Source organism: Anopheles coustani, unplaced genomic scaffold (genome assembly GCF_943734705.1).
Source record: "Anopheles coustani unplaced genomic scaffold, idAnoCousDA_361_x.2 U_68, whole genome shotgun sequence".
In the NCBI taxonomy this organism is placed as follows: domain Eukaryota; kingdom Metazoa; phylum Arthropoda; class Insecta; order Diptera; family Culicidae; genus Anopheles; species Anopheles coustani.
Window position 1 is genome coordinate 11,957 of NW_026525281.1, and position 21,658 is coordinate 33,614.

The window sequence follows — 21,658 nt, forward strand, 5'->3', positions numbered from 1 at the left end:
GAGAATGAGACGATGCAAAATGGTGTTTAGAAGGTGCTTAAAGTGACTGATCAGGCAAAAATTGACATTCAAACACGTAAACAAAAACATAGGCAATTATGGCAATTACGGCCATAATTGATTTATAGGGCCGAACCCGTTACGTCAAAAAGGGGAACTAAAAGGGAGTTACAAAAAGGTTATAAAAGATAGTTGCAATAAAGCAAAACTCTCTCTTCCACCAAAAATCACCCGGGTAATTATAAAACGCAGCTGAAGCCATCCGAAACATACCCCGAAAGAAAACTCGCGCAAGAACATTGGTGCCGTGACCAGGATTCTTGAAATACGAACGTTGGTTAACTTTATCTTCGCGATTTCGGGCCGTTTTTATTGCGCGATACCATAAACGCTACGTACGCCGTTTTTCGATTCAAAATGCCCGCGGAACCCATCATCCTTTCGTCGAGAAGAGCGATCCTTCTCGTTTCACTTAGCCGTTACGAAAGCTTCGTTCGCGATTTTCAACAAGACCGTGATCTTGTTGAAGTAGAAGCCAGAATATCCAAGTTCGAAAGGTTATGTGAAGATCTTGAAAAGCTGCAGCAGGAGCTTGAAGACGGAGCTACAACCGAAGAGGAGGTCAAGCAAAATGAAGCTCTTCGCGCCGATTTCGAGCCTCGTTTGATACGGGTGGAAGCAGAACTGAAGGCAAAAAGACCCTCACAAGGCTCGTCATTTAATGCCACCGGTAATTCCTTGGCTGGTATTAAACTTCCGACCATATCACTGCCTCAGTTTCATGGGGATTACATGGAATGGCTTACGTTTCGGGACACGTTCGAGTGTCTGATTCACGACAACCGTGATCTTCCCGCCATCCAAAAGTTTCATTACTTGCGCGCAGCGATTAAGGGTGAAGCAGCACAAGTGATAGAAGCGATCACTATTAGCGCGGCAAATTACGAGATAGCGTGGCAGGCATTAACGGCGCGCTACTCCAACGAATATTTATTGAAAAAACGTCACTTGCAAGCACTGTTCACTATGACGCCCGCGAAAAGGGAAACCGCGACCGCACTGCACCTCTTAGTGGACGAGTTCGAACGGCACAAGAAAACCCTTGACCATCTTGGGGAAAGGACGGATACATGGGGTGTTTTGCTGGAACACTTGTTGTGCACCAAGTTGCCAACAAGCACACTGAGGGACTGGGAGGAGCACGCATCAAACGAAGAAAGCCCGACGTATGCTAGCCTGATTGTTTTCTTGCAGCGCCGTATGCGAGTGCTTGAAACGCTATCGGTGAACAAGGAGCAGGATGTCAGTTTTAGCGAAGCGCAACATCATACAAAACGGATGCCACCCACGCGGCTAGGAAGCTTTGCAGCGGCATCAAATGCTGTACGCAAATGCTCTCTGTGCGATTCAGAGCATTTTATTGCAAAGTGTTCCCGATTCATTGCATTGAGCCCGAACGAACGCCATCGCACCGTAATGAACGCACGATTATGTTTGAATTGCCTTCGAGACAATCACCGCGCCCGCGACTGCACTTCGCAGTACAAATGCCGCCACTGTAATTCACAACACCACACTATGTTGCACTCACACACGTCACAGGATCACTCTGCCGGAACATTCTCCACTGCCATGCCAGCTGCGAGCATTGGACCAGCCACTAACGATCACACGGCAAATCTTCAGCGAACTTTCGCAGCAGCAATGGAGCGAGCACCAACGCAGGTTTTGCTCCAAACTGCCATCATCAATATAGTTGATTCTTTCGGATTAGTTCATCCAGCTCGAGCACTTTTGGACAGTGCCTCGCAGCCTGATATGATAAGCAGTCAGCTCGCTCATCGACTGAGGCTAAAAAGAAAGAAGGTTAATGTTATGCTGCAGGGTGCAGGCCAATCTACCCGTCCGCTGAAAGAATCCGTTCACGCGAAGATTGCCTCACGAACGAAACAGTTTGAAGTGGGTGTCGAATTTTTGATTGTCGACAAGTTGATGGCTAATCTGCCGCTGCGGGACGTTAACACGACGAGCTGGAACATCCCGTCCGAGTTGATCCTAGCCGATCCAGAGTTCTACAAATCTTCGGCAATCGACATTATTCTTGGCGCTCGACATTATGCTGCTTTCTTCGAAGGTAGCGCCCAGCTCAAACTAGCACCTACCCTTCCAACTCTGCAGGAAAGCGTATTCGGATGGGTCGTCACTGGTTCGATTGGATCGCCAGAGCCTTCGGAAGGCACTTCTAATGTTGCTCACACGACAGCTGAAATTTGTATGACAACTCTAGAAGAATCCATCGAGCGGTTTTGGAAATCAGAAGAGTTATGGTTCAACGATGGCTACTCACCCGAAGAACGCCAATGTGAGGCTATTTACCGAAACACAACCCAGCGGGATCCATCGGGTCGATACATAGTTCGTCTTCCGAAGCAACCAGATTTCTTTGACAAACTTGGACTGTCAAGGGATATGGCTTTGAACCGCTTCATACTTCTCGAAAGAAGACTCCAACGTGATCCAGACCTAAAAGAAGAATACCACAAGTTCATGAAAGAGTACTTGGAACTGGGGCACATGACTCCCACGTCTCCAGCAGACAATGATCACGGGTATTACTTACCGCACCATCCCGTTTTGAAAGAATCTAGTACGACGACAAAGCTCCGGGTCGTTTTCGACGGATCAGCGAAGACATCTACTGGATATTCGCTAAACGATGCATTGCGTGTCGGTCCAGTAGTGCAAGACCAGTTGCTGGATATAATTCTTCGTTTTCGCACCTACAAAGTAGCGCTCGTTGGTGACATCGCGAAAATGTACAGGCAGATAGAAGTCCATCCTGATGACCGTCGGTTTCAACGCGTGTTGTTTCGATTCTCACCGGATGCTTCAGTGGAGACTTACGAGCTGAATACGGTGACCTACGGGCTTGCTCCATCTTCTTTTTTGGCTACGCGTACGTTGCTGCAGTTGGCCGAGGATGAAGGCACGAACTTTCCGCATGCTGCACAAGCTTTGGTTCAAAATTTCTACGTGGACGACTTCATCGGTGGTGCTGATTCAGAGGAGCAAGCAAAGCAGCTACGAGAGGAGCTCGATGAATTGTTAAAAAAGGGTGGATTCTCTCTGCGAAAATGGACCTCCAGTAAGTTGGCCGTGCTCTCTGGTTTGACGGAGGATCAGATCGGAACGCAGTCAACGCTTCAATTTATGCCCGACGAGAAGATAAAGGCACTCGGTATCGCTTGGGAGCCCGAAGCTGACGTTTTATCCTTCGAGTCGCGGATCGACGCCGACACTAGCTACCCCACAATGCGGTTAATATTCTCTGGCATCTCCCGAATGTTCGATCCGATAGGATTGATATCGCCGATCATCATTCGCGCTAAGTTGCTGATGCAGGAATTGTGGGTGCAGAAGCCTGGCTGGGATAATCCTGTTTCTGACAGCATCTATAAAAAGTGGACATCCATTAAATCCGACTGGCCAATTATTTCCGGTTATAAAAGTGATCGCTACGCTCTCTTACCTGATTCTCGCGTTCAGTTACATACGTTTTGTGATGCCTCTGAAGCCGCGTTCGGTGCATGTATTTACTCGCGTTGTGAAAACAAACAAGGACACGTACGAATCTCGCTATTAGCATCGAAGTCACGTTTAGCACCACTAAAACGGGTTACATTACCGCGATTAGAACTTAATGCAGCCGTTACAGGAGCGCATTTATACGATCGTGTGAAGCAGGCGATGGGACTCGAATCAGCGGAGTCATATTTTTGGTCCGACTCGACAGTTACGCTGCATTGGCTGAGTTCACCGCCCAACAATTGGAAAACGTATGTAGGCAATCGCGTCGCGGAGGTACAAGCCTACTCACATCTCCATCCCTGGAAACACATTGCGGGATGTTCGAATCCTGCTGACTTGGTATCACGAGGCGTGACCGCAGCAGATTTCGTGAAAAGTGCACTGTGGAGCAGCGGTCCAGAGTGGTTAATTCGTCCAGCGTCTGAATGGCCAAATTCAACACCAACGGTTGTGGATGGTGCCGAGCTAGAGATTCGTCAAGTGAGTGCAGCGGTTGCCGTCATCGAGACAGTGCATCCTTGGTTCGAGCGGTACTCATCATACACCAAGCTTCTACGCGTCATTGGGTATTGCCTTAGATTCGTGCGCAATGCTAAGGAGAAGTGCCGTACTCGCCGCGATCCATTGGAGCCCCCAGCGTCATCAACTATCACTCCGGACCTCATGGAAGCTGCTAAAACTGTGCTATGCAAGCTGGCACAGCAAGACGCATTTCCAACGGAGCTCGAGCGGTTGAGGAAGCGTGAGGTGGTTCCAAAGCGCTCACCACTTAGACGTCTGAGCCCGTTCATCGACAGCGAAGGAGTTATGAGAGTAGGAGGGCGCCTCAAGCTCTCACAACTGCCTTATCAATCGAAACATCCAATTCTTCTGCCCAAGAAGCACATCTTCGCACGCCGCATCGCAGAGCACCTTCATAGAGAACTCATACATGGTGGCGGAAGATTGCTGCTTTCCCAGATTCGCGAAGAATTTTGGCCACTCGACGGACGACATCTGGTGAAAAGCGTCGTTAGACACTGCTTACGATGCATTCGCCAACAGCCCATACTTGAGCAGCAACAAATCGGGCAGTTACCATCATTGCGGATCACACCGAATCGACCGTTCGCGACCATCGGAGTGGACTATGCTGGGCCGATCTACCTACGACCGATCCACAAACGAGCAGAGCCCGCCAAAGCATACCTCTGCGTATTTGTTTGCTTTGCTACGAAGGCTGTTCACCTGGAACTAGTGGGTGATTTGACCACTGCTGGTTTCCTAGCATCACTTCGACGGTTTGCATCGCGCCGAGGACGTCCGTCCCATATCTACTCGGACAACGGTAAAAACTTCGAAGGCGCAGCCCGGGAGCTTAGTGAGCTATTCGAGATGCTCCATGATGAGGAGCAAAGCAACATCATCGTTTCGACTTGTGCTGATATGGGCATCACTTGGCACTTCAGTCCACCAAGGGCTCCACACTTTGGCGGATTGTGGGAAGCTGCAGTGAAGACCGCCAAAAGGCACCTGTTTCGCCAGCTGGGCAGCACGAGACTGCCTTATGAAGGATACATCACTGTGCTGCACCAAATAGAGGCAGCAATGAATTCGCGTCCGCTGTTACCTATGTCGGACGACCCCAACGATTTAGCCGCTTTAACACCTGCACATTTTCTTATAGGCACATCCATGAACGCCATCCCCGAGCCGGACTATTCAAACCGAAAGACGTACACCCTGAGCGAGTGGCAGAAGTGGCAACTGCTCGTCCAGCGCTTCTGGAAACATTGGGCCAGCGAGTATCTACAAGAGATGCAAAGGGATACGATGAAGACCTGCAGCAATTCAGATTTCGCACCTGGCAGACTGGCAATCCTGATGGACGAGGCTCTTCCTACAACACAATGGCCACTCGCGCGGATAGTTGAGACGCACCCCGGCACGGATAGTTTGACACGTGTGGTAACATTAAGAACTGCAAAGGGAATTTCGGTTAGGCCAATCGCTAAAATTTGCTTGCTACCGGAGGCAACAAACTGAGCTTATCACCACGTGGAGAATAATTGTTGACGAGTGTCAAGGGGGCGGAGGATGATCAGGCAAAAATTGACATTCAAACACGTAAACAAAAACATAGGCAATTATGGCAATTACGGCCATAATTGATTTATAGGGCCGAACCCGTTACGTCAAAAAGGGGAACTAAAAGGGAGTTACAAAAAGGTTATAAAAGATAGTTGCAATAAAGCAAAACTCTCTCTTCCACCAAAAATCACCCGGGTAATTATAAAACGCAGCTGAAGCCATCCGAAACATACCCCGAAAGAAAACTCGCGCAAGAACAGTGACTTTAAAGAGAATGAGACGATGCAAAATGAGGTTTAGAAGGTGCTTAAGGTGACTTTAAAGAGAATGAGACGATGCAAAATGAGGTTTAGAAGGTGCTTAAGGTGACTTTAAAGAGAATGAGACGATGCAAAATGGTGTTTAGAAGGTGCTTAAGGTGACTTTAAAGAGAATGAGACGATGCAAAATGAGGTTTAGAAGGTGCTTAAGGTGACTTTAAAGAGAATGAGACGATGCAAAATGGTGTTTAGAAGGTGCTTAAAGTGACTTTAAAGAGAATGAGACGATGCAAAATGGTGTTTAGAAGGTGCTTAAGGTGACTTTAAAGAGAATGAGACGATGCAAAATGGTGTTTAGAAGGTGCTTAAGGTGACTTTAAAGAGAATGAGACGATGCAAAATGGTGTTTAGAAGGTGCTTAAAGTGACTTTAAAGAGAATGAGACGATGCAAAATGAGGTTTAGAAGGTGCTTAAGGTGACTTTAAAGAGAATGAGACGATGCAAAATGAGGTTTAGAAGGTGCTTAAAGTGACTTTAAAGAGAATGAGACGATGCAAAATGAGGTTTAGAAGGTGCTTAAAGTGACTTTAAAGAGAATGAGACGATGCAAAATGGTGTTTAGAAGGTGCTTAAGGTGACTTTAAAGAGAATGAGACGATGCAAAATGGTGTTTAGAAGGTGCTTAAAGTGACTTTAAAGAGAATGAGACGATGCAAAATGAGGTTTAGAAGGTGCTTAAGGTGACTTTAAAGAGAATGAGACGATGCAAAATGGTGTTTAGAAGGTGCTTAAGGTGACTTTAAAGAGAATGAGACGATGCAAAATGAGGTTTAGAAGGTGCTTAAGGTGACTTTAAAGAGAATGAGACGATGCAAAATGGTGTTTAGAAGGTGCTTAAGGTGACTTTAAAGAGAATGAGACGATGCAAAATGAGGTTTAGAAGGTGCTTAAGGTGACTTTAAAGAGAATGAGACGATGCAAAATGGTGTTTAGAAGGTGCTTAAAGTGACTTTAAAGAGAATGAGACGATGCAAAATGAGGTTTAGAAGGTGCTTAAGGTGACTTTAAAGAGAATGAGACGATGCAAAATGAGGTTTAGAAGGTGCTTAAGGTGACTTTAAAGAGAATTAGACGATGCAAAATGAGGTTTAGAAGGTGCTTAAAGTGACTTTAAAGAGAATGAGACGATGCAAAATGAGGTTTAGAAGGTGCTTAAGGTGACTTTAAAGAGAATGAGACGATGCAAAATGGTGTTTAGAAGGTGCTTAAGGTGACTTTAAAGAGAATGAGACGATGCAAAATGGTGTTTAGAAGGTGCTTAAGGTGACTTTAAAGAGAATGAGACGATGCAAAATGAGGTTTAGAAGGTGCTTAAAGTGACTTTAAAGAGAATGAGACGATGCAAAATGGTGTTTAGAAGGTGCTTAAGGTGACTTTAAAGAGAATGAGACGATGCAAAATGGTGTTTAGAAGGTGCTTAAAGTGACTTTAAAGAGAATGAGACGATGCAAAATGGTGTTTAGAAGGTGCTTAAGGTGACTTTAAAGAGAATGAGACGATGCAAAATGAGGTTTAGAAGGTGCTTAAGGTGACTTTAAAGAGAATGAGACGATGCAAAATGAGGTTTAGAAGGTGCTTAAGGTGACTTTAAAGAGAATGAGACGATGCAAAATGAGGTTTAGAAGGTGCTTAAAGTGACTTTAAAGAGAATGAGACGATGCAAAATGGTGTTTAGAAGGTGCTTAAGGTGACTTTAAAGAGAATGAGACGATGCAAAATGGTGTTTAGAAGGTGCTTAAGGTGACTTTAAAGAGAATGAGACGATGCAAAATGAGGTTTAGAAGGTGCTTAAAGTGACTTTAAAGAGAATGAGACGATGCAAAATGGTGTTTAGAAGGTGCTTAAGATGACTTTAAAGAGAATGAGACGATGCAAAATGGTGTTTAGAAGGTGCTTAAAGTGACTTTAAAGAGAATGAGACGATGCAAAATGGTGTTTAGAAGGTGCTTAAGGTGACTTTAAAGAGAATGAGACGATGCAAAATGGTGTTTAGAAGGTGCTTAAGGTGACTTTAAAGAGAATGAGACGATGCAAAATGGTGTTTAGAAGGTGCTTAAGGTGACTTTAAAGAGAATGAGACGATGCAAAATGGTGTTTAGAAGGTGCTTAAGGTGACTTTAAAGAGAATGAGACGATGCAAAATGGTGTTTAGAAGGTGCTTAAGGTGACTTTAAAGAGAATGAGACGATGCAAAATGAGGTTTAGAAGGTGCTTAAGGTGACTTTAAAGAGAATGAGACGATGCAAAATGAGGTTTAGAAGGTGCTTAAAGTGACTTTAAAGAGAATGAGACGATGCAAAATGGTGTTTAGAAGGTGCTTAAGGTGACTTTAAAGAGAATGAGACGATGCAAAATGAGGTTTAGAAGGTGCTTAAAGTGACTTTAAAGAGAATGAGACGATGCAAAATGAGGTTTAGAAGGTGCTTAAAGTGACTTTAAAGAGAATGAGACGATGCAAAATGAGGTTTAGAAGGTGCTTAAAGTGACTTTAAAGAGAATGAGGTTTAGAAGGTGCTTAAGGTGACTTTAAAGAGAATGAGACGATGCAAAATGAGGTTTAGAAGGTGCTTAAAGTGACTTTAAAGAGAATGAGACGATGCAAAATGAGGTTTAGAAGGTGCTTAAAGTGACTTTAAAGAGAATGAGACGATGCAAAATGGTGTTTAGAAGGTGCTTAAAGTGACTTTAAAGAGAATGAGACGATGCAAAATGGTGTTTAGAAGGTGCTTAAAGTGACTTTAAAGAGAATGAGACGATGCAAAATGGTGTTTAGAAGGTGCTTAAGGTGACTTTAAAGAGAATGAGACGATGCAAAATGGTGTTTAGAAGGTGCTTAAAGTGACTTTAAAGAGAATGAGACGATGCAAAATGGTGTTTAGAAGGTGCTTAAAGTGACTTTAAAGAGAATGAGACGATGCAAAATGGTGTTTAGAAGGTGCTTAAAGTGACTTTAAAGAGAATGAGACGATGCAAAATGGTGTTTAGAAGGTGCTTAAGGTGACTTTAAAGAGAATGAGACGATGCAAAATGGTGTGTAGAAGGTGCTTAAAGTGACTTTAAAGAGAATGAGACGATGCAAAATGGTGTTTAGAAGGTGCTTAAGGTGACTTTAAAGAGAATGAGACGATGCAAAATGGTGTTTAGAAGGTGCTTAAAGTGACTTTAAAGAGAATGAGACGATGCAAAATGAGGTTTAGAAGGTGCTTAAAGTGACTTTAAAGAGAATGAGACGATGCAAAATGAGGTTTAGAAGGTGCTTAAAGTGACTTTAAAGAGAATGAGACGATGCAAAATGAGGTTTAGAAGGTGCTTAAAGTGACTTTAAAGAGAATGAGACGATGCAAAATGGTGTTTAGAAGGTGCTTAAAGTGACTTTAAAGAGAATGAGACGATGCAAAATGGTGTTTAGAAGGTGCTTAAAGTGACTTTAAAGAGAATGAGACGATGCAAAATGGTGTTTAGAAGGTGCTTAAGGTGACTTTAAAGAGAATGAGACGATGCAAAATGGTGTGTAGAAGGTGCTTAAAGTGACTTTAAAGAGAATGAGACGATGCAAAATGGTGTTTAGAAGGTGCTTAAAGTGACTTTAAAGAGAATGAGACGATGCAAAATGGTGTTTATAAGGTGCTTAAAGTGACTTTAAAGAGAATGAGACGATGCAAAATGGTGTTTAGAAGGTGCTTAAGGTGACTTTAAAGAGAATGAGACGATGCAAAATGAGGTTTAGAAGGTGCTTAAAGTGACTTTAAAGAGAATGAGACGATGCAAAATGAGGTTTAGAAGGTGCTTAAAGTGACTTTAAAGAGAATGAGACGATGCAAAATGAGGTTTAGAAGGTGCTTAAAGTGACTTTAAAGAGAATGAGGTTTAGAAGGTGCTTAAGGTGACTTTAAAGAGAATGAGACGATGCAAAATGAGGTTTAGAAGGTGCTTAAAGTGACTTTAAAGAGAATGAGACGATGCAAAATGAGGTTTAGAAGGTGCTTAAAGTGACTTTAAAGAGAATGAGACGATGCAAAATGGTGTTTAGAAGGTGCTTAAAGTGACTTTAAAGAGAATGAGACGATGCAAAATGATGTTTAGAAGGTGCTTAAAGTGACTTTAAAGAGAATGAGACGATGCAAAATGGTGTTTAGAAGGTGCTTAAGGTGACTTTAAAGAGAATGAGACGATGCAAAATGGTGTTTAGAAGGTGCTTAAAGTGACTTTAAAGAGAATGAGACGATGCAAAATGGTGTTTAGAAGGTGCTTAAAGTGACTTTAAAGAGAATGAGACGATGCAAAATGAGGTTTAGAAGGTGCTTAAAGTGACTTTAAAGAGAATGAGACGATGCAAAATGAGGTTTAGAAGGTGCTTAAAGTGACTTTAAAGAGAATGAGACGATGCAAAATGAGGTTTAGAAGGTGCTTAAAGTGACTTTAAAGAGAATGAGACGATGCAAAATGGTGTTTAGAAGGTGCTTAAAGTGACTTTAAAGAGAATGAGACGATGCAAAATGGTCTTTAGAAGGTGCTTAAAGTGACTTTAAAGAGAATGAGACGATGCAAAATGGTGTTTAGAAGGTGCTTAAGGTGACTTTAAAGAGAATGAGACGATGCAAAATGGTGTTTAGAAGGTGCTTAAAGTGACTTTAAAGAGAATGAGACGATGCAAAATGAGGTTTAGAAGGTGCTTAAAGTGACTTTAAAGAGAATGAGACGATGCAAAATGAGGTTTAGAAGGTGCTTAAAGTGACTTTAAAGAGAATGAGACGATGCAAAATGGTGTTTAGAAGGTGCTTAAAGTGACTTTAAAGAGAATGAGACGATGCAAAATGGTCTTTAGAAGGTGCTTAAAGTGACTTTAAAGAGAATGAGACGATGCAAAATGGTGTTTAGAAGGTGCTTAAGGTGACTTTAAAGAGAATGAGACGATGCAAAATGGTCTTTAGAAGGTGCTTAAGGTGACTTTAAAGAGAATGAGACGATGCAAAATGAGGTTTAGAAGGTGCTTAAAGTGACTTTAAAGAGAATGAGACGATGCAAAATGAGGTTTAGAAGGTGCTTAAAGTGACTTTAAAGAGAATGAGACGATGCAAAATGAGGTTTAGAAGGTGCTTAAAGTGACTTTAAAGAGAATGAGACGATGCAAAATGAGGTTTAGAAGGTGCTTAAAGTGACTTTAAAGAGAATGAGACGATGCAAAATGGTGTTTAGAAGGTGCTTAAAGTGACTTTAAAGAGAATGAGACGATGCAAAATGGTGTTTAGAAGGTGCTTAAAGTGACTTTAAAGAGAATGAGACGATGCAAAATGGTGTTTAGAAGGTGCTTAAGGTGACTTTAAAGAGAATGAGACGATGCAAAATGGTCTTTAGAAGGTGCTTAAGGTGACTTTAAAGAGAATGAGACGATGCAAAATGAGGTTTAGAAGGTGCTTAAAGTGACTTTAAAGAGAATGAGACGATGCAAAATGAGGTTTAGAAGGTGCTTAAAGTGACTTTAAAGAGAATGAGACGATGCAAAATGGTGTTTAGAAGGTGCTTAAAGTGACTTTAAAGAGAATGAGACGATGCCAAATGAGGTTTAGAAGGTGCTTAAGGTGACTTTAAAGAGAATGAGACGATGCAAAATGGTCTTTAGAAGGTGCTTAAAGTGACTTTAAAGAGAATGAGACGATGCAAAATGAGGTTTAGAAGGTGCTTAAGGTGACTTTAAAGAGAATGAGACGATGCAAAATGAGGTTTAGAAGGTGCTTAAAGTGACTTTAAAGAGAATGAGACGATGCAAAATGAGGTTTAGAAGGTGCTTAAAGTGACTTTAAAGAGAATGAGACGATGCAAAATGGTGTTTAGAAGGTGCTTTAAGTGACTTTAAAGAGAATGAGACGATGCAAAATGGTGTTTAGAAGGTGCTTAAAGTGACTTTAAAGAGAATGAGACGATGCAAAATGGTGTTTAGAAGGTGCTTAAGGTGACTTTAAAGAGAATGAGACGATGCAAAATGAGGTTTAGAAGGTGCTTAAAGTGACTTTAAAGAGAATGAGACGATGCAAAATGAGGTTTAGAAGGTGCTTAAAGTGACTTTAAAGAGAATGAGGTTTAGAAGGTGCTTAAAGTGACTTTAAAGAGAATGAGGTTTAGAAGGTGCTTAAGGTGACTTTAAAGAGAATGAGACGATGCAAAATGAGGTTTAGAAGGTGCTTAAAGTGACTTTAAAGAGAATGAGACGATGCAAAATGAGGTTTAGAAGGTGCTTAAAGTGACTTTAAAGAGAATGAGACGATGCAAAATGGTGTTTAGAAGGTGCTTAAGGTGACTTTAAAGAGAATGAGACGATGCAAAATGAGGTTTAGAAGGTGCTTAAAGTGACTTTAAAGAGAATGAGACGATGCAAAATGGTGTTTAGAAGGTGCTTAAGGTGACTTTAAAGAGAATGAGACGATGCAAAATGAGGTTTAGAAGGTGCTTAAAGTGACTTTAAAGAGAATGAGACGATGCAAAATGGTGTTTAGAAGGTGCTTAAGGTGACTTTAAATAGAATGAGACGATGCAAAATGGTGTTTAGAAGGTGCTTAAGGTGACTTTAAAGAGAATGAGACGATGCAAAATGAGGTTTAGAAGGTGCTTAAAGTGACTTTAAAGAGAATGAGACGATGCAAAATGAGGTTTAGAAGGTGCTTAAAGTGACTTTAAAGAGAATGAGACGATGCAAAATGGTGTTTAGAAGGTGCTTAAGGTGACTTTAAAGAGAATGAGACGATGCAAAATGGTGTTTAGAAGGTGCTTAAGGTGACTTTAAAGAGAATGAGACGATGCAAAATGGTGTTTAGAAGGTGCTTAAAGTGACTTTAAAGAGAATGAGACGATGCAAAATGGTGTTTAGAAGGTGCTTAAAGTGACTTTAAAGAGAATGAGACGATGCAAAATGGTGTTTAGAAGGTGCTTAAAGTGACTTTAAAGAGAATGAGACGATGCAAAATGAGGTTTAGAAGGTGCTTAAAGTGACTTTAAAGAGAATGAGACGATGCAAAATGAGGTTTAGAAGGTGCTTAAAGTGACTTTAAAGAGAATAAGACGATGCAAAATGAGGTTTAGAAGGTGCTTAAAGTGACTTTAAAGAGAATGAGACGATGCAAAATGGTGTTTAGAAGGTGCTTAAGGTGACTTTAAAGAGAATGAGACGATGCAAAATGAGGTTTAGAAGGTGCTTAAAGTGACTTTAAAGAGAATGAGACGATGCAAAATGGTGTTTAGAAGGTGCTTAAGGTGACTTTAAAGAGAATGAGACGATGCAAAATGAGGTTTAGAAGGTGCTTAAAGTGACTTTAAAGAGAATGAGACGATGCAAAATGGTGTTTAGAAGGTGCTTAAAGTGACTTTAAAGAGAATGAGACGATGCAAAATGGTGTTTAGAAGGTGCTTAAAGTGACTTTAAAGAGAATGAGACGATGCAAAATGGTGTTTAGAAGGTGCTTAAAGTGACTTTAAAGAGAATGAGACGATGCAAAATGGTGTTTAGAAGGTGCTTAAGGTGACTTTAAAGAGAATGAGACGATGCAAAATGAGGTTTAGAAGGTGCTTAAAGTGACTTTAAAGAGAATGAGACGATGCAAAATGAGGTTTAGAAGGTGCTTAAAGTGACTTTAAAGAGAATGAGACGATGCAAAATGAGGTTTAGAAGGTGCTTAAAGTGACTTTAAAGAGAATGAGACGATGCAAAATGGTGTTTAGAAGGTGCTTAAAGTGACTTTAAAGAGAATGAGACGATGCAAAATGGTGTTAAGAAGGTGCTTAAAGTGACTTTAAAGAGAATGAGACGAAGCAAAATGAGGTTTAGAAGGTGCTTAAGGTGACTTTAAAGAGAATGAGACGATGCAAAATGAGGTTAAGAAGGTGCTTAAAGTGACTTTAAAGAGAATGAGACGATGCAAAATGAGGTTTAGAAGGTGCTTATAGTGACTTTAAAGAGAATGAGACGATGCAAAATGAGGTTTAGAAGGTGCTTAAGGTGACTTTAAAGAGAATGAGACGATGCAAAATGGTGTTTAGAAGGTGCTTAAAGTGACTTTAAAGAGAATGAGACGATGCAAAATGAGGTTTAGAAGGTGCTTAAAGTGACTTTAAAGAGAATGAGACGATGCAAAATGGTGTTTAGAAGGTGCTTAAAGTGACTTTAAAGAGAATGAGACGATGCAAAATGGTGTTTAGAAGGTGCTTAAAGTGACTTTAAAGAGAATGAGACGATGCAAAATGGTGTTTAGAAGGTGCTTAAGGTGACTTTAAAGAGAATGAGACGATGCAAAATGAGGTTTAGAAGGTGCTTAAAGTGACTTTAGAGAGAATGAGACGATGCAAAATGAGGTTTAGAAGGTGCTTAAAGTGACTTTAAAGAGAATGAGACGATGCAAAATGAGGTTTAGAAGGTGCTTAAGGTGACTTTAAAGAGAATGAGACGATGCAAAATGGTGTTTAGAAGGTGCTTAAAGTGACTTTAAAGAGAATGAGACGATGCAAAATGAGGTTTAGAAGGTGCTTAAGGTGACTTTAAAGAGAATGAGACGATGCAAAATGAGGTTTAGAAGGTGCTTAAGGTGACTTTAAAGAGAATGAGACGATGCAAAATGAGGTTTAGAAGGTGCTTAAAGTGACTTTAAAGAGAATGAGACGATGCAAAATGAGGTTTAGAAGGTGCTTAAAGTGACTTTAAAGAGAATGAGACGATGCAAAATGAGGTTTAGAAGGTGCTTAAAGTGACTTTAAAGAGAATGAGACGATGCAAAATGGTGTTTAGAAGGTGCTTAAGGTGACTTTAAAGAGAATGAGACGATGCAAAATGAGGTTTAGAAGGTGCTTAAGGTGACTTTAAAGAGAATGAGACGATGCAAAATGAGGTTTAGAAGGTGCTTAAAGTGACTTTAAAGAGAATGAGACGATGCAAAATGAGGTTTAGAAGGTGCTTAAAGTGACTTTAAAGAGAATGAGACGATGCAAAATGGTGTTTAGAAGGTGCTTAAAGTGACTTTAAAGAGAATGAGACGATGCAAAATGAGGTTTAGAAGGTGCTTAAGGTGACTTTAAAGAGAATGAGACGATGCAAAATGAGGTTTAGAAGGTGCTTAAGGTGACTTTAAAGAGAATGAGACGATGCAAAATGAGGTTTAGAAGGTGCTTAAGGTGACTTTAAAGAGAATGAGACGATGCAAAATGAGGTTTAGAAGGTGCTTAAAGTGACTTTAAAGAGAATGAGACGATGCAAAATGGTGTTTAGAAGGTGCTTAAGGTGACTTTAAATAGAATGAGACGATGCAAAATGGTGTTTAGAAGGTGCTTAAGGTGACTTTAAAGAGAATGAGACGATGCAAAATGAGGTTTAGAAGGTGCTTAAAGTGACTTTAAAGAGAATGAGACGATGCAAAATGAGGTTTAGAAGGTGCTTAAAGTGACTTTAAAGAGAATGAGACGATGCAAAATGGTGTTTAGAAGGTGCTTAAAGTGACTTTAAAGAGAATGAGACGATGCAAAATGGTGTTTAGAAGGTGCTTAAAGTGACTTTAAAGAGAATGAGACGATGCAAAATGGTGTTTAGAAGGTGCTTAAAGTGACTTTAAAGAGAATGAGACGATGCAAAATGAGGTTTAGAAGGTGCTTAAAGTGACTTTAAAGAGAATGAGACGATGCAAAATGAGGTTTAGAAGGTGCTTAAAGTGACTTTAAAGAGAATGAGACGATGCAAAATGAGGTTTAGAAGGTGCTTAAAGTGACTTTAAAGAGAATGAGACGATGCAAAATGAGGTTTAGAAGGTGCTTAAAGTGACTTTAAAGAGAATGAGACGATGCAAAATGGTGTTTAGAAGGTGCTTAAAGTGACTTTAAAGAGAATGAGACGATGCAAAATGGTGTTTAGAAGGTGCTTAAGGTGACTTTAAAGAGAATGAGACGATGCAAAATGAGGTTTAGAAGGTGCTTAAAGTGACTTTAAAGAGAATGAGACGATGCAAAATGAGGTTTAGAAGGTGCTTAAAGTGACTTTAAAGAGAATGAGACGATGCAAAATGAGGTTTAGAAGGTGCTTAAAGTGACTTTAAAGAGAATGAGACGATGCAAAATGGTGTTTAGAAGGTGCTTAAAGTGACTTTAAAGAGAATGAGACGATGCAAAATGGTGTTTAGAAGGTGCTTACAGTGACTTTAAAGAGAATGAGACGATGCAAAATGAGGTTTAGAAGGTGCTTAAGGTGACTTTAAAGAGAATGAGACGATGCAAAATGAGGTTTAGAAGGTGCTTAAAGTGACTTTAAAGAGAATGAGACGATGCAAAATGAGGTTTAGAAGGTGCTTAAAGTGACTTTAAAGAGAATGAGACGATGCAAAATGAGGTTTAGAAGGTGCTTAAGGTGACTTTAAAGAGAATGAGACGATGCAAAATGGTGTTTAGAAGGTGCTTAAAGTGACTTTAAAGAGAATGAGACGATGCAAAATGAGGTTTAGAAGGTGCTTAAAGTGACTTTAAAGAGAATGAGACGATGCAAAATGGTGTTTAGAAGGTGCTTAAGGTGACTTTAAAGAGAATGAGACGATGCAAAATGGTGTTTAGAAGGTGCTTAAAGTGACTTTAAAGAGAATGAGACGATGCAAAATGAGGTTTAGAAGGTGCTTAAAGTGACTTTAAAGAGAATGAGACGATGCAAAATGGTGTTTAGAAGGTGCTTAAGGTGACTTTAAAGAGAATGAGACGATGCAAAATGAGGTTTAGAAGGTGCTTAAAGTGACTTTAAAGAGAATGAGACGATGCAAAATGGTGTTTAGAAGGTGCTTAAGGTGACTTTAAAGAGAATGAGACGATGCAAAATGAGGTTTAGAAGGTGCTTAAAGTGACTTTAAAGAGAATGAGACGATGCAAAATGGTGTTTAGAAGGTGCTTAAAGTGACTTTAAAGAGAATGAGACGATGCAAAATGAGGTTTAGAAGGTGCTTAAAGTGACTTTAAAGAGAATGAGACGATGCAAAATGGTGTTTAGAAGGTGCTTAAGGTGACTTTAAAGAGAATGAGACGATGCAAAATGAGGTTTAGAAGGTGCTTAAAGTGACTTTAAAGAGAATGAGACGATGCAAAATGGTGTTTAGAAGGTGCTTAAGGTGACTTTAAAGAGAATGAGACGATGCAAAATGAGGTTTAGAAGGTGCTTAAAGTGACTTTAAAGAGAATGAGACGATGCAAAATGGTGTTTAGAAGGTGCTTAAGGTGACTTTAAAGAGAATGAGACGATGCAAAATGGTGTTTAGAAGGTGCTTAAGGTGACTTTAAAGAGAATGAGACAATGCAAAATGGTGTTTAGAAGGTGCTTAAAGTGACTTTAAAGAGAATGAGACGATGCAAAATGGTGTTTAGAAGGTGCTTAAAGTGACTTTAAAGAGAATGAGACGATGCAAAATGGTGTTTAGAAGGTGCTTAAAGTGACTTTAAAGAGAATGAGACGATGCAAAATGAGGTTTAGAAGGTGCCTAAAGTGACTTTAAAGAGAATGAGACGATGCAAAATGAGGTTTAGAAGGTGCTTAAAGTGACTTTAAAGAGAATGAGACGATGCAAAATGAGGTTTAGAAGGTGCTTAAAGTGACTTTAAAGAGAATGAGACGATGCAAAATGAGGTTTAGAAGGTGCTTAAAGTGACTTTAAAGAGAATGAGACGATGCAAAATGAGGTTTAGAAGGTGCTTAAAGTGACTTTAAAGAGAATGAGACGATGCAAAATGGTGTTTAGAAGGTGCTTAAGGTGACTTTAAAGAGAATGAGACGATGCAAAATGGTGTTTAGAAGGTGCTTAAAGTGACTTTAAAGAGAATGAGACGATACAAAATGAGGTTTAGTAGGGGGTTTAAAGTGACTTTAAAGAGAATGAGACGATGCAAAATGAGGTTTAGAAGGTGCTTAAAGTGACTTTAAAGAGAATGAGACGATGCAAAATGGTGTTTAGAAGGTGCTTAAAGTGTCTTTAAAGAGAATGAGACGATGCAAAATGGTGTTTAGAAGGTGCTTAAAGTGACTTTAAAGAGAATGAGACGATGCAAAATGAGGTTTAGAAGGTGCTTAAAGTGACTTTAAAGAGAATGAGACGATGCAAAATGGTGTTTAGAAGGTGCTTAAAGTGACTTTAAAGAGAATGAGACGATGCAAAATGAGGTTTAGAAGGTGCTTAAAGTGACTTTAAAGAGAATGAGACGATGCAAAATGGTGTTTAGAAGGTGCTTAAAGTGACTTTAAAGAGAATGAGACGATGCAAAATGGTGTTTAGAAGGTGCTTAAAGTGACTTTAAAGAGAATGAGACGATGCAAAATGGTGTTTAGAAGGTGCTTAAGGTGACTTTAAAGAGAATGAGACGATGCAAAATGAGGTTTAGAAGGTGCTTAAAGTGACTTTAAAGAGAATGAGACGATGCAAAATGGTGTTTAGAAGGTGCTTAAAGTGACTTTAAAGAGAATGAGACGATGCAAAATGGTGTTTAGAAGGTGCTTAAGGTGACTTTAAAGAGAATGAGACGATGCAAAATGGTGTTTAGAAGGTGCTTAAGTGACTTTAAAGAGAATGAGACGATGCAAAATGGTGTTTAGAAGGTGCTTAAAGTGACTTTAAAGAGAATGAGACGATGCAAAATGGTGTTTAGAAGGTGCTTAAAGTGACTTTAAAGAGAATGAGACGATGCAAAATGGTGTTTAGAAGGTGCTTAAGGTGACTTTAAAGAGAATGAGACGATGCAAAATGAGGTTTAGAAGGTGCTTAAAGTGACTTTAAAGAGAATGAGACGATGCAAAATGGTGTTTAGAAGGTGCTTAAAGTGACTTTAAAGAGAATGAGACGATGCAAAATGGTGTTTAGAAGGTGCTTAAAGTGACTTTAAAGAGAATGAGACGATGCAAAATGGTGTTTAGAAGGTGCTTAAGGTGACTTTAAAGAGAATGAGACGATGCAAAATGGTGTTTAGAAGGTGCTTAAAGTGACTTTAAAGAGAATGAGACGATGCAAAATGGTGTTTAGAAGGTGCTTAAAGTGACTTTAAAGAGAATGAGACGATGCAAAATGAGGTTTAGAAGGTGCGTAAGGTGACTTTAAAGAGAATGAGACGATGCAAAATGAGGTTTAGAAGGTGCTTAAAGTGACTTTAAAGAGAATGAGACGATGCAAAATGGTGTTTAGAAGGTGCTTAAAGTGACTTTAAAGAGAATGAGACGATGCAAAATGAGGTTTAGAAGGTGCGTAAGGTGACTTTAAAGAGAATGAGACGATGCAAAATGGTGTTTAGAAGGTGCTTAAAGTGACTTTAAAGAGAATGAGACGATGCAAAATGGTGTTTAGAAGGTGCTTAAAGTGACTTTAAAGAGAATGAGACGATGCAAAATGGTGTTTAGAAGGTGCTTAAAGTGACTTTAAAGAGAATGAGACGATGCAAAATGGTGTTTAGAAGGTGCTTAAGGTGACTTTAAAGAGAATGAGACGATGCAAAATGGTGTTTAGAAGGTGCTTAAAGTGACTTTAAAGAGAATGAGACGATGCAAAATGGTGTTTAGAAGGTGCTTAAAGTGACTTTAAAGAGAATGAGACGATGCAAAATGAGGTTTAGAAGGTGCGTAAGGTGACTTTAAAGAGAATGAGACGATGCAAAATGAGGTTTAGAAGGTGCTTAAAGTGACTTTAAAGAGAATGAGACGATGCAAAATGGTGTTTAGAAGGTGCTTAAAGTGACTTTAAAGAGAATGAGACGATGCAAAATGAGGTTTAGAAGGTGCGTAAGGTGACTTTAAAGAGAATGAGACGATGCAAAATGGTGTTTAGAAGGTGCTTAAAGTGACTTTAAAGAGAATGAGACGATGCAAAATGAGGTTTAGAAGGTGCGTAAGGTGACTTTAAAGAGAATGAGACGATGCAAAATGAGGTTTAGAAGGTGCTTAAAGTGACTTTAAAGAGAATGAGACGATGCAAAATGGTGTTTAGAAGGTGCTTAAAGTGACTTTAAAGAGAATGAGACGATGCAAAATGAGGTTTAGAAGGTGCGTAAGGTGACTTTAAAGAGAATGAGACGATGCAAAATGGTGTTTAGAAGGTGCTTAAAGTGACTTTAAAGAGAATGAGACGATGCAAAATGGTGTTTAGAAGGTGCTTAAAGTGACTTTAAAGAGAATGAGACGATGCAAAATGGTGTTTAGAAGGTGCTTAAAGTGACTTTAAAGAGAATGAGACGATGCAAAATGAGGTTTAGAAGGTGCGTAAGGTGACTTTAAAGAGAATGAGACGATGCAAAATGAGGTTTAGAAGGTGCTTAAAGTGACTTTAAAGAGAATGAGACGATGCAAAATGGTGTTTAGAAGGTGCTTAAAGTGACTTTAAAGAGAATGAGACGATGCAAAATGAGGTTTAGAAGGTGCGTAAGGTGACTTTAAAGAGAATGAGACGATGCAAAATGGTGTTTAGAAGGTGCTTAAAGTGACTTTAAAGAGAATGAGACGATGCAAAATGGTGTTTAGAAGGTGCTTAAAGTGACTTTAAAGAGAATGAGACGATGCAAAATGGTGTTTAGAAGGTGCTTAAAGTGACTTTAAAGAGAATGAGACGATGCAAAATGGTGTTTAGAAGGTGCTTAAGGTGACTTTAAAGAGAATGAGACGATGCAAAATGGTGTTTAGAAGGTGCTTAAAGTGACTTTAAAGAGAATGAGACGATGCAAAATGGTGTTTAGAAGGTGCTTAAAGTGACTTTAAAGAGAATGAGACGATGCAAAATGAGGTTTAGAAGGTGCGTAAGGTGACTTTAAAGAGAATGAGACGATGCAAAATGGTGTTTAGAAGGTGCTTAAAGTGACTTTAAAGAGAATGAGACGATGCAAAATGAGGTTTAGAAGGTGCTTAAAGTGACTTTAAAGAGAATGAGACGATGCAAAATGGTGTTTAGAAGGTGCTTAAAGTGACTTTAAAGAGAATGAGACGATGCAAAATGAGGTTTAGAAGGTGCGTAAGGTGACTTTAAAGAGAATGAGACGATGCAAAATGGTGTTTAGAAGGTGCTTAAAGTGACTTTAAAGAGAATGAGACGATGCAAAATGGTGTTTAGAAGGTGCTTAAAGTGACTTTAAAGAGAATGAGACGATGCAAAATGGTGTTTAGAAGGTGCTTAAAGTGACTTTAAAGAGAATGAGACGATGCAAAATGGTGTTTAGAAGGTGCTTAAGGTGACTTTAAAGAGAATGAGACGATGCAAAATGGTGTTTAGAAGGTGCTTAAAGTGACTTTAAAGAGAATGAGACGATGCAAAATGGTGTTTAGAAGGTGCTTAAAGTGACTTTAAAGAGAATGAGACGATGCAAAATGAGGTTTAGAAGGTGCGTAAGGTGACTTTAAAGAGAATGAGACGATGCAAAATGAGGTTTAGAAGGTGCTTAAAGTGACTTTAAAGAGAATGAGACGATGCAAAATGGTGTTTAGAAGGTGCTTAAAGTGACTTTAAAGAGAATGAGACGATGCAAAATGAGGTTTAGAAGGTGCGTAAGGTGACTTTAAAGAGAATGAGACGATGCAAAATGGTGTTTAGAAGGTGCTTAAAGTGACTTTAAAGAGAATGAGACGATGCAAAATGAGGTTTAGAAGGTGCGTAAGGTGACTTTAAAGAGAATGAGACGATGCAAAATGAGGTTTAGAAGGTGCTTAAAGTGACTT

General features: G+C 40.0%; 1 protein-coding gene across 1 annotated transcript; it reads left to right on the forward strand.

The window, feature by feature from the left end:
* Window positions 1-417: 417 nt before the first annotated feature.
* On the forward strand, window positions 418-5,535 carry LOC131271154 (uncharacterized; the record flags this gene model as incomplete). The annotated part of the gene is made up of 2 exons (XM_058272543.1): window positions 418-1,302; window positions 1,603-5,535. Coding segments are annotated over exons 1-2 (4,818 nt in total), but the record flags the coding sequence as incomplete, so codon positions are not given.
* Between the last annotated feature and the right edge of the window lie 16,123 nt (window positions 5,536-21,658).